This window comes from Amblyraja radiata, chromosome 17 (assembly GCF_010909765.2).
Source record: "Amblyraja radiata isolate CabotCenter1 chromosome 17, sAmbRad1.1.pri, whole genome shotgun sequence".
Lineage (NCBI taxonomy): Eukaryota > Metazoa > Chordata > Chondrichthyes > Rajiformes > Rajidae > Amblyraja > Amblyraja radiata.
Window position 1 is genome coordinate 11,289,633 of NC_045972.1, and position 12,489 is coordinate 11,302,121.

Sequence of the window (12,489 nt, forward strand, 5' to 3'; positions counted from 1 at the left end):
CATTTGTTACCTATTGAATTACTGGTATTTTGGTTGCAGTTCAAATAAATCAATTTCAATATATGGCAAAAATGAATATTAATCAGTCAGAATATCTTTATGAGTGACATTATACTGTGAAATATGAAGATGAAATTCTTGCCACCAAAACAGATTCAGAATACCAGATTTGACCAATAAAAGAGATATCTGTCTAATAAAAGCTTCCTTTGACTTCATTTTTTTGTTTCTGGGGCATTATCTACCTGAGTGAAAAGAATAGGAGAGGGCTAGGGATTCAGGCTCTGCTCTATAAAGCCAGAGCTTCACAGAGAGAAAAAAATGCCAATCAGGTCCATTCTTATTAAGACATAATGCATTCATGGATTAAATTGTCTGAAGTGTCTGAGGTTTATTATTTATCCAGAATGGAAATATTCCATCCTTCCATGCTCCAAGGATGCTACATCATTTATAAAGATGGCAGACCATCATTGATGTACGGCACTGATGTTAAAAACCCAAACAATCTAACCTTTATGACATTTTCCTTCACGATTCTCTGCCTCTCAAAAGATTTTAGGTATCATCAATTAGGTTAATTTTTGCTTCGGAAATCATCTTCCATCTTTATTTATGGCTCTGTGGAAAAAATTACCCTTGAGTGATTTAATTGAATGTGAAGGCTATGGTATATTAGACAGCTTTAATACTCGTTACCTCTGATTTTGCAGTCTAGGTAGGTCATTAAACAGGCAGCAGTGAATAGGATTCAAAAATCATACCTACATTACATCTCCCTCCAAATGTCTCAGCTTTACAGTTAACTTGTCAATCTATATTTAAAAAACTGACAGCAGGGATGTTTTTCAAGAGGTGAGTTTGTGCCTGGGTAGCTGCAACCCAAGGGGTCCTGACTCTTAACAAAGGGACCCAATTTCAGATTACAGTCTCAGCTGGTTTTCACACTGAGGGTTTCTTCCTATTTGCTGGCCTTGGCAATGTCATCAGAGTGGAAGGAGAAATCTGACTTGTGAAAGAGGCTGTGCGGGACAAGGGGTCTATCGATGGTCATTACGACAATTTTGGAAGAATCCACAGATTTGCTCTTCCCATGTTAAGTGTGCAGCGGGAGATAGGAGGGAAGAGGAATCAAAATGCCACGATAAACAGCTCACGGTTTACATTAAATCGCTGTTATATTTCTGCACCACTCTGCATGATCACGTTGCGAACAACTGCCTGGCATTTACATTTTACTGGCATACTGGCAAAGATTTAATGATATCCTTGGCTATTGAGACACTGCCTTGGCGTTCTTGTGCATTCTTTGTGCCATCAGCAGCTGAGAGCAAAGTTAAAACTTCAATTTGGATGAGTGATTCTTTGAAAATAAATTATTGATAATTATTGATAAGATCTGATAATTAAGGAGTGTAGAACAAAACCTAGTTAAAGCCATAATAAGGAAACTGGATATTTGACATTCTATTACGTTTTTACTAAATAACGTAATTTATATATTTTCATGTGAAACAGTCATATTTCAGTCATATAGCACCCTGGAGTCTCTCACAATAGAAATGAATGAAAAAGCAAAATATTCTCAGGCAGATGTATTAGAAATTAATAGTCTTGCAATATCTTCATTTCTTATGTCTGCCTGACAATTAAAACTGGATCTTCCATTCCTTTCTTCTTCAGAGATTAAAAAACATGTAAAGCTCTGAACAGATTTACATAAAATAAAGTTTTTTTTCCCCACCATTTTTTATTCACCTTACATTCTGTGTGTCCTTTTAGCTGTTTGTCCAGCCAGCTCATTGTATCACAGATGTATTCTGCACATCAAGCACTCAGAGAAGGAAAAAATACTGCTGTTCAAGTAAAGATGCGCATGACCTATTTTTTCAATTTCAGTAATTAGGGAGGCATGGGGCCTGAAGGAATTATTCATGAATGCAGGAGCCCTGCTGTATACATTTATGTTAAACATGTCAAAGCCTATCGAAATCATGCCTGCCAGCACTATACACCATAAACACACTTCCATGACAACTTTTCTTTGCTTGCAGTCCATTAATACCATCTTTAATAGCTCTTGCTCCCTTCCTCTCTCTGCAACTCAAATCAGAAACGGTCCATTTCACTAATCGCACAACGTTAGGTGAGCAACTCCAACCTTTAGGCCATGGTTTCATAAATATTTTATTTTTAGTACAGGAACTTGTGGAGAAGAATAGGGCACAGCAATGATTAGACACTTTCAGAGACAGTTTGCTCTGAGAAACCCTCTGTTATTACCCAGGTAATCAACGGGTTTTGATGATGTTACTTCCCAGTTTTAGTATTACCTTTCATTTTTTCACGTTGTCTATTCATATGAAACATTTAAACATCTTTGAAACATTAATTGTGATGACAACCATCCAACACTATTTTTTAAATATTAACCCGAAGGGCCTGTATTATTTTGCCTACACGTCGAGCATTACATTTTGTCATTCGTTAACCAAGAAAATATATCAGCAATATTTTATTTTTAGTACAGGAACTACAGAAGCTGCCTTCAAAGATGATGCTCGCTGTTGCCTATCTAGTTTAACTCTCGTGTTATTATGTTCCAATGTGATATTCAGAACTCATTAGAGAATGAAATACCTGTATCTGCCTTCTTTTATGATTATTTGTCAAGTAAAAGACATTTGGACAGATATGCGGATAAGAAGGGGTTGGAGGGCCATGGGACAAATGCAGACAAATTGGACTAGGGGAACCTTGGTCTGCATGGACATGGTGGGCTGAAGAGCCTGTTTCTGTCCTGTGCTCTGCGACTCTATTGGTGAATTCCACCCTAATTCTTGACCAGGAATGTACAATATCTTCAGTTACACAGATTCCAACACAAAAGCAATCACACATTATTGATGGTCTCTCTGTTTTACACATTATATATGAAGAATCACATTTATAGTATGAAATGAATAATCTTATGCCTCAAAATGGCATGCTCCATGTTCCTTACATTTGTAATAAGTGAAATATTTCTCAGACTTTTTTTTTACAAATACAATAGAGCCTATTTATATTTTCTAACCAATGTTCTACAAGGTAGAAGTCGACAGTCTTTGGTTTCGTATCACTTCTCTGCAAAGAAAAATCCATGGACCTTCTCCCTTCCATTCTTCATGTCACATAGATATGGATAACAGTGAGATACAGTAATTACCTCCAGCCAGTGGGAATATTGATATTTACATCAATGCATATCTTAACATTATATATAAAATCATTGCTCCTTAAATTAATTTAAATGATGAGGGCAGGTTTGTCGATCGATAATGGGAGTGTCTGAGGCAGAGATTAAGCTCTAAACTGGTAACTTCTCTTTTCAAAAATGCATCAGGTTTTATTATGGAATAAGTCAGCCGGCTAACTACCAAAAATCTAAGTTCAAATTCACCGGTGCTGGATCAGAGAAAATAAATCTGTCGTCTTGGCCTGAAGCCAGAGCAGCAACTCTGTAAACGCAGCAGCAGATGAGCTGTTTGGTGTTTTATAGACCAGCCACTTGCTATGCAAAAATAAAGCTGTAAAACTATGTTCAAGTGTTAAATCTCGGCGCGCTATTTTCAGATTCATAATTATATTAAGTTGCAAAGCAAAACATTATACACAACTTGTGCTTGAATTCTATCTTATTCAAGGCTCATACGATTTTAGGTAATGTTTCTGCTACTGGTTCCGGAAGTTAGACTGTAGTTCACTGAGCACTAATGGAGCAGTTCTGATCTCTGATGCTGAGTAAATCTTAAATCACTGGCATTGTCCCTCTTCCTATGTCCCAACTTTTCTGCTCTAGTGAAGTCACATTTCAACATGGGGAGGATTTAAGAGAATTTTGTTTGATTGCACACCTTGCAGTTTGAAAGCTTCTGTGAAGAAACTCTAGGGTCCTACTAATTCTACAGTGGCTTGTCTCGTAAAAATGAAACCCTTGACTTTACCATATGAAGGGATGGGGCAAGTGACTTCTGACTGCAAAGTATGAACATCTGAGATGGTGGGAAAAGTGTTCATGAAATATAATCAAGTAAAATTACAATTTATCGGCTACAAAAGTATGCATCACTGGTTTCAGGATGTGGAATCACAGAGATTGTTGCAGTGGAATGTGCATTGTGCATCCTCCAACATGGACTGCCACAGGCATTGCAACACCTACCATAATGAAAGCTTTTATACCAAGCCTTTACCAGGAGAGTTGTAAAATGTAGTGACTTACAGACCATAAAGTAAACCTGTCGGATATTTGTTTTGTTATTTCCCAGTTGCAAGTTATAGCTGATATAGAGTTAAAGAGTCACACAACATGAAAACAGTCATACAACCCTTTATTCCAACTCATCCATGCTGGCCAAGATGCCACATCTAAGCTGGTCCCAAAGGTTTGATGTATATCCCTCTATACCCTCCCTATCCAGGTAGTTGTCCAAATGTATTTTAAATATTGTTATTGCACATGCCTCAACTACTTCCTCTGGCAGTTCATTCCCTGAACCCACCTCGACTCAGTGTGGAAAAAGTTGCCCCTTAGGTTTCTATTAAATCTTTCCTCTAGTTCGTGAATCCCTTGTCGGGAGAGGTTGAGTGGGCTGGGTCTCTATTCCTTGGAGTGCAGGAAGATGAGGGGTGATCTTATAGAGGTGTATAGAATCATGAGAGGAATAGATTGGGTCGATGCACAGAGTAAACTCAATTATCCATTTCTCAGTCCACTTGCCCAGCTGATCACTACTTGCAGGGATTCAGTCTGAGGAACAATCGTCCACCACACAACCACCCTCTGCTTCCTACAATGATGCCAAGTCAGTACCCACTTAGCTAGCTCTCCCTGGATCCCATGCGATCTGGCCTTCTAGAGCAGCCTACCAGTCCTCGTCAACCTAAACAATCGCCCACATACAAAAATAATGCTGACTAGCCCGAATTAACCACTGTCTATCCAAATGCCTCTTCTTAAATAGAAGCACAGTATTAGCCACCCTCCAGACTTCTGGCAATTCACCTATGTCCAATGATGATCATATATTTCAGCCATGATTCCTGCAATTTATTTTCTAGCTTCCCAGAGTGTTATTGTAAATATCTGATCAGGTCACGCAGATGTTTCAACCTTCAAATGTCTTAGGATGTCCAGCACCTCTTCGACTGTAATTAGGACTGTCCTCAAAACACCTGTCAAGTTCCCTAGTCTTCATGTCTTTCTCCATGGAAAAAACAGGAGAAATATCCATTGAGGACGTACTTTATACTACTACATATTTGCGTGCACAGTAAAACTCCTCACCCAATTTAAGTGTAAATTGGCACTCTTTTATAGATTCTTCACAAAAATTAAAAATGGAGTCTTATATGATAATTTATGGTACGTGGAGTGGTTTCATACCAGGAATCTGCTATTATATGGTTTTAGAGCACACAGATTATTCATGAGTACCATTTTCCTTCATACAAATGTGGTAATTTTTGGACATCCGGTGGCGCTGTTGCTAGCTGCCTCCGCCCACGGTCTGGCTGTCTTTTTTTATTTTGTTATGTTTAGAGTGTGTTTTTTAAGTCTTTTAGGTTTTTTTCGGTATTTTATGTGGGGGGAAGCGGGTAGGGTAAGGGGGAAACTGTCCTTCAGTCACTTCCTGGCAAGGATGCGGCTATTATCCGAGTCGCGTCCTCGCCCTCCCCCCTCGTGGCCTACTAGCTGGATTGGCACGGCCTTTCCTGCCGGGACCGGACCAGAGCTTCAGCAGCGGCGGCGAGGCGCTGGAAACATCGTGGAGCGGGCGAGGCCTTCCTGGGATCGCCGCTTGGAGCTCCGGAGTGTTGGACCGCTGCGGGCGGTGCTTACTTTAACATCGCGGAGTCCTGGGACCCTTTGCCGGGGGTCGCCAGCACGAATCTCCGCCCAGTGTGGCCTGTGGACATCGGGAGCCGCGGACTCCGGTGGAAGGTGGCAGATGAGAGGTTCCCGGCGAGACAGCCTGAACATCGGGCCGCACGTAGCGGCGACCACAGGGTGCTCGGGAGGCCCCGACCATGGGTGAACATTGGGGAACATCGGCGAGGAGGTTGACTGGACTTTGGTTCCTTCCCTCACAGTGGGTAACTTTGGTGCTTGGACTACTATGTTCTGTGTTTTGTGGTTTTTTGGGGGTTTTTTGTATGACTGTAAAGGGCCTGTCCCACGAGCATGCGACTTGCATGCGGCAAGCGCGACCAAAGCGGAAGCGGGGGCCGCGCGGAGGTCGAGTGATCCCCATACAGTGCCGGTCCCACCAGCATGCGACTTGCATGCGGCAAGCGCGACCAAACCGGAAGCGGGGGCCGCGCGGAGGTCGAGTGATCCCCATACAGTGCCGGTCCCACCAGCATGCGCCTGCATGCGGCGAGCGCGACTAAACCGGAAGCGGGGGCCACGCGGTGGTCGAGTGAATGACGTGAAGTTCGAGCGAAGTCCGCGGGAAGTTCGCACGTGATGTACGGCGTCAGACGCTGAATCCGGCGTCGAGATGCTGCGTATGCCCATCGAGGCGGTGCGTACGGCATCGAGGTGGCTGCGGGCCGGCAGGCCGTTGCCACGTGGAAATTTTGAACACTGTCAGTTTTTCGGAGCCCCGCGCGATGTCAGGACCAGATCCGCACAACTCCATACGGCTCCGGCGATCAAAGTGGGACCAGCCCCGCGAGGCCGTACGGCTCAAGCGACCACGTTAGGTCGCGCTTGCCGCATGGAGTCGCATGCTCGTGGGACAGGCCCTTTAGGGAAACATAATTTTGTTGTCTCTTCATTGAAGACAATGACAATAAATTAAATCAAATTAAATCAAATAAATGGGGAACTTTTGCACTCAAAGGGCTAGAAATTGTAAGTGGACAACAAATTGAATAGAATTCAGCAATCTATGTGAAATTCAACTTGAACTGATGAAAGATACCAAAATGTAGTTTTTTGTGGTTAATTTTATGAAAAATAAAAATTAACGTAAAAAGATCATTCAGTTTTATAATTTTAACTAATCTTTAAATGCCCTAAAACTTCATAAATAATTTCATTAAAGTAATGCATCATTTTAATGTTCATTTTATGGTCTAGTAATGCAATTTTCACATAAAAGAATTACTGTGCAATCACAATGCATTTTGTATGAAAAACTAGTTATTATGGAAATTGTTTTATCAAAGAATAAATTTTTGGTTAACAAAATGAGTCCAGACACAAGTGGAAATGTAATGGAAGCGTGGTATTGAAGGAGGCAGCCATATTACTGGGAATGCCAGGCTCATACTTTAGACCAATTTCAAATAAATTATTTTATAAATTGGTTATCAATATTAACGGAAGGTGCCTTTACGCGAAATCCCAAATTCCTTCCAGAATGTTCTTTTGATTTGTCGCCATTCATTTTAAACCCAGATTTCGTTTCACAAACACTATTTTAAATTGCATTGACCATGCAGTTAAGAGACTTGTTAAAAACTTCAAATTCTCCACTTACATTTCAAACAATAACTGTTTAACTTTTTCATAAACAGACGATCATTTTAAAGAATGCAATAATTTTCTGACATCATTGTGTCTGCGATGATTATGTTATAAGTAACCAAAAATCTCTCTTGGTCACCATCATATCTCACAAAGCAGAATGATGCATCAGGTTGTAAGCAGTTATCACATACAATTCTGTTTGCCTTTATTACTGGACACTTTGGCATTCAATTGTGTTCCTAAGTCCAATTTTACTTGTCGGAAAAATAAGGACATTCTTAGGGGATTTAAATATCTTTGCTCCCAATACTTCATTACGAATAATACCCTGAAATAATTGTCTCAAGTTAAGGTACAGTTCTAACAGGACTGCAGCTTGCATGTCCATGACTTCCCAGACCAAATCTCATAAGTTAGATCTGCAAATCATAACTCATTCTACATCATACAAAGAACTAAATAACAGCTTAATCGTGAAATGGTACGTCATCCAACAGGTGACATCTACAGATTATGAAAACTTGGACAAAATGACAAGACTGATTGCATTGAGCACCCTGGAATCCAAAGAGTTTCAGATGCAGGTTATTTCAACTTCTCAAGTGTAGACCTGCATTATTTCATTCAAGTGCACATACTCTTAAGACTGTTTATGCCTCAACTTATCAGGCATACGTTTAGAATCCCCACTGAAACATTGGATCAAACTAAGTCTGCGCAAAGCAAATGTTCGTCATTTTGGTGGGCTGATGATCTTACCTTTTGTTTAACCTCTTTCAGCTTTGCTTTGAAGTTTTACTTAGAATGCAAAATAAGCTACAAAATTGGCTGTCATTGAAGCTGTTAAAATATATTGACATAATTTGGAATTATGTAGCTAATCCTTGTGAAATGCCTTCAAAAATATCTTCCTCTAGGTGGTTGGGAAACATACAGTATATGTACGTATTGCTCTACCTGTTTCTTTGCTGGGCTCCTTCTCGCTTCCACTGTCTTTGTCTTTGGTAGAATCTTCTGCTTCCTGCATGGGCTCATTAAGCCCTTCCATATCTTCGTTGGTTTCTTCTGAGGAAGGAGGAAAAAAGGTTAATGAAGAATGTGCTTCTGACGGGAGCAAAGAGTGAGACAATCGCAATATTTGATGTCAAACATTTTCCAATTGAACTTATGGACTCAAAACATCGCTGGGAGGAATGCAAGGAGAACGTAACTGGCTCGTATCCAAAATAGTTAACTTCACAATGCATTGTTTTCATTTAGTATTTAATGCTGGGATATACTGGGAGAGTCACATTAAAGACTACTTTAGAAAGATAATCTATGTTCAGAAGGACATGATTTAAAATATGCCCAAACAATGCCGAATACGACAAGATTTTCAATTTGTTTGGTAGTCTGCTCGTTTCCATGTTTGACCTATAGGTGTCAGTCTAAGCAAGCAGACGTTGAAAGTCAACCTGTTCCCGAGCCAACCCCCTCCACCCCCACTAACCTGTGCACATGGTAATAATATACCTCACCATGGTGTCTGGATACCAGGCATGATACAATAAAAACAAACTGATTTAAAAAGAGAATCTTATAATGCTTTCTGCATGCACCATTTTGGACCACATCAATTAATCATATTAAAATCTCGGTACAAGTGTAGGATTCCAAGAGGCAGTCCCTGTGGCGACTTGGATATCTGCCTCCTGATGGAATCCATCATATGAAAAGATATTTTACCACCTCTTATCCTGCTGTGCTACATTGATTTTTAATAAGACTTTTACTGATGTAATGTACATTGTGGCAGTTTTTTTTTTTAATTTCGAATTTTTAAACCCAGGACCTTTTCTACAAAAAAAATAAAGATCAAAGGATGCAAAAAAATAAATCAGGTTTGCAGAGAAAGCTAAGGTACCTCACATACCAATACCATCAAAAGCTAATACTGTATGAAGTAATTCAGGAAGGGCAAAGGTCGGTTGGCATCCGCATTTCATCTTTCGCTCATGCCTGTAAAATATCTCAGCTTTAGCCACAAAACGGGATATTATTCCTGGAGGCCTGAGTCGCCGTCAGTCAGTTCAGTTTCATTACACTGTGACAAGATCTAAGATCTCTTTGCGAAGAAAAAAAACCAAGCCACTTTTTCATTAAAAAAAAGGCGTTTCCCCACTTGTAGGTATTAACTGGCTCTTAATTGCAATCTTCTACGGAAGGGTAATCTTCTAATTTTTTTTTAAAAAAGGATTTTTTTTTTAAATATAAAAAAAAAGAAATTGCTTTGTGGTTATTGAAGTGACAATCCTTGCGCCTTTTTATTGTAATAAAATGAGAAACGACATGCACTGCTGGCTGGAGTGCGCTCAGAGACAATGAGCACTGGCTTCCATGCTGTGATTCTTTCATGCATATTCCAGGGTTTTTTTTTGATCTTGTGCACCTCTCCATCTCTACACATCTCTCTACTGCTATAACACATCTACATCTCCTTGCAAAGATTGTGCTTCTACCATCCGAGTCACCTTTCTCTTTTAAAAATAATCCCGCAATAACTCAAAAACAGTGATCTGCTGCCCTGGGCCTAGTAAATAGGACCATAAAAAGCAGGAAGGTTACTTTAAACAAAACAACCACAGTCCGTTAAGGTATCAAGCAGAAAGATTGTACCCACAGGTCTGGTCTCTTTTACTTGCTGGTGCATCTTTCTCAATAGTTCCTGGTACATGTTTCAGTTCAAAATAAGAATCCCAGACATGCCTCTCCTTACATCATTACTAAGTCTGACCTTAGACTGACCTCTGGAGCTGTTAGACTAATCTAAATGTGAATGAGCACTTTGTGCCAATGCTGTGAAGGGGCCGAATCCTGCAAACAGCAAAACTTTACACATCAACTTAATCACAAACAGCAGTGACTGGGGGCCGCAGAACAATGACAATCCTCCACTTCCCAAAGAATGAACAGTTTCGTCAATGCTTTAATGTAAGTCCTTATTAAGGACAATATGCAAAGTCAGGTCAGGTCAGGTCAGGTCAGGTTAGCTGATTGAGATTTTTGCTCATTAAGTTCCCCAGCTGTTCGGTGAGAAAAGAAAGTAAGTATTCTTGAGGTTCCTTGGCATAACTTTTGAAGAACTTAACAGCAGCTGCAACAACCCCATCAGAGATAATGTAACCTGTGTAAACATGATCAGATTGTTTTGTCAAAGGAGCCATACGGTGACTGGATGGCCTAAAATTGTCCCAATTAAAACTATTTGGCATCGCGTTCTCTCACCAACACACACACACACACACACACACACGCTCTCTCTTGCTCTCTCTCTCTCTCTCTCTCTCTCACACTCTCCCTTTCCCTCTCTGCAGGTATTTTCGCTGTGCAGCTTTTGATTGCCTCTTCCATCAGTTTTATGTACATACTATCAGGTCTGCAGAGCACTGCTAGCCAGAGACACGCAGGCCTTACATTACACGAATGGGGAGAGTTGGGGGGGAGAGAAGTAGGGGTGTGGTTCTGGCTCTGCGGTCTGAGAAGTACATCACGTGAGGGAGGTCAGGTATGGGGGGGGGGGGGGGAGTGGGTAGTGTCCTTTACGAAGGATTACGTTACTGGTGCAAGTGAGCAGGGAGTTACTGCACAGATACAAGTGCAGATACAAGACGTTCTCTGTAAATTAAATGTACGTACGAGGACATTATATGGATTTGCAGCTCCTGTTCTGAGAATCTCAATGGGTTAAAAGGGATAGATCAATAGAACTACATGTGATTACATTTGAAGTTTCTTTTGATCTGGGAATCAGACCCGATTAAACTAAAATATGAATTTAGGCCCAAGATGGAACAAGTCACCTTGAATCGGGCTAGGCCTCAAAGATTTAAAACACCAATAGTGTGGTCACAGCTCTGTCATGCACCAGGATCCAACTTGAGGATGACTTTAGTGATGGTGCAGTTATAATCTCACCAAATTTCAATCTCACGCAACAATTTATAAGAGTTTCATTCTGCAATAGACGCTGCATTTCATAAACCTGCTAATTCATTACAGATCACCATTCTGTCCTTCAGCACAAAACCAGTTACCTTCATTGCCCCGTTTCCCCAACTTTGATCACCAAATATTTATCAAATTCCCTTTGAAAACTACAACTGAACCTGTATCCACCACAGGGGCTATGCAAATAACTTTTTCCTTGCATCACCACTGGATCTTTGGCAATCAATGTAAATGTGCCTTTGATCCCTCCACTGATGGGAATAGCTTACATCGACAGGGCCTGTCCCACTTGGGCGTCATTTGCGCATCACGCAGATGGCGCACGAAGATTTTGTACATCCCAAAATCCTGGGGCGCCACGAGCGACCGCGGGCCACCACCTACGTCACCACGCACCATGCGCGCGTAATGCGCACCATGCGCGCAGCACGTACGCGTCACGACGCACCCATCATGCACCGTGACATGTAATTGATGTTGCGTAAATGACGCGCAAATGACGCCCCAAGTGGGACAGGCCCTTACCCTTTTAAAACAGTCAAGATTTTATGCCATCTCTGTCCTTTCTGCTCTCAGTCTCAAGTGCTGTGGTTTTCATTATAACTGAAACCCTTCATCACCGGACAAATGACAATAAAGGATACATACTTATACTTATAAATGGCTTTGCGCAAGTTATGCACCCTAGCACTTGCAGGTGGGGGTTGGGGTGGGGGGGGGGGGGGGTGATTAGGGGAGGCATTTTTTGGGGTGCTCTGTAAACAAACACCATTGCATGGTAGGATTCAGAGAACATGCTCCCCATTTCCTAAAGTTCAGCTGAATGGTACGAGGAAGATGCCAAGCAAGTGGAGGGTATGTAGCGTCACAGTCACAGCAGTCCTTTGCCGCACTAGTGTTATTGATCTGGTCTGTATTGGGAAATGTCCAACATCAAATCGGCTGTCGACCAGCTCAGTTACTTACTATCTCGGCTG

The 12,489-nt window shown here is 41.2% G+C and overlaps 1 protein-coding gene across 5 annotated transcripts in view; it reads right to left on the bottom strand.

Moving 5' to 3' along the window:
* The window catches only part of zfhx3 (zinc finger homeobox 3), a 1,217,643-nt gene that overhangs the window by 71,382 nt on the left and 1,133,772 nt on the right, over positions 1-12,489 (bottom strand). For all 5 annotated transcript variants that reach the window (XM_033035748.1, XM_033035750.1, XM_033035747.1 and 2 more), the window contains one exon: positions 8,480-8,587. In XM_033035748.1, coding sequence (XP_032891639.1) covers positions 8,480-8,587 — 108 coding nt within the window. The remainder of the gene's footprint in view (positions 1-8,479; positions 8,588-12,489) is intronic.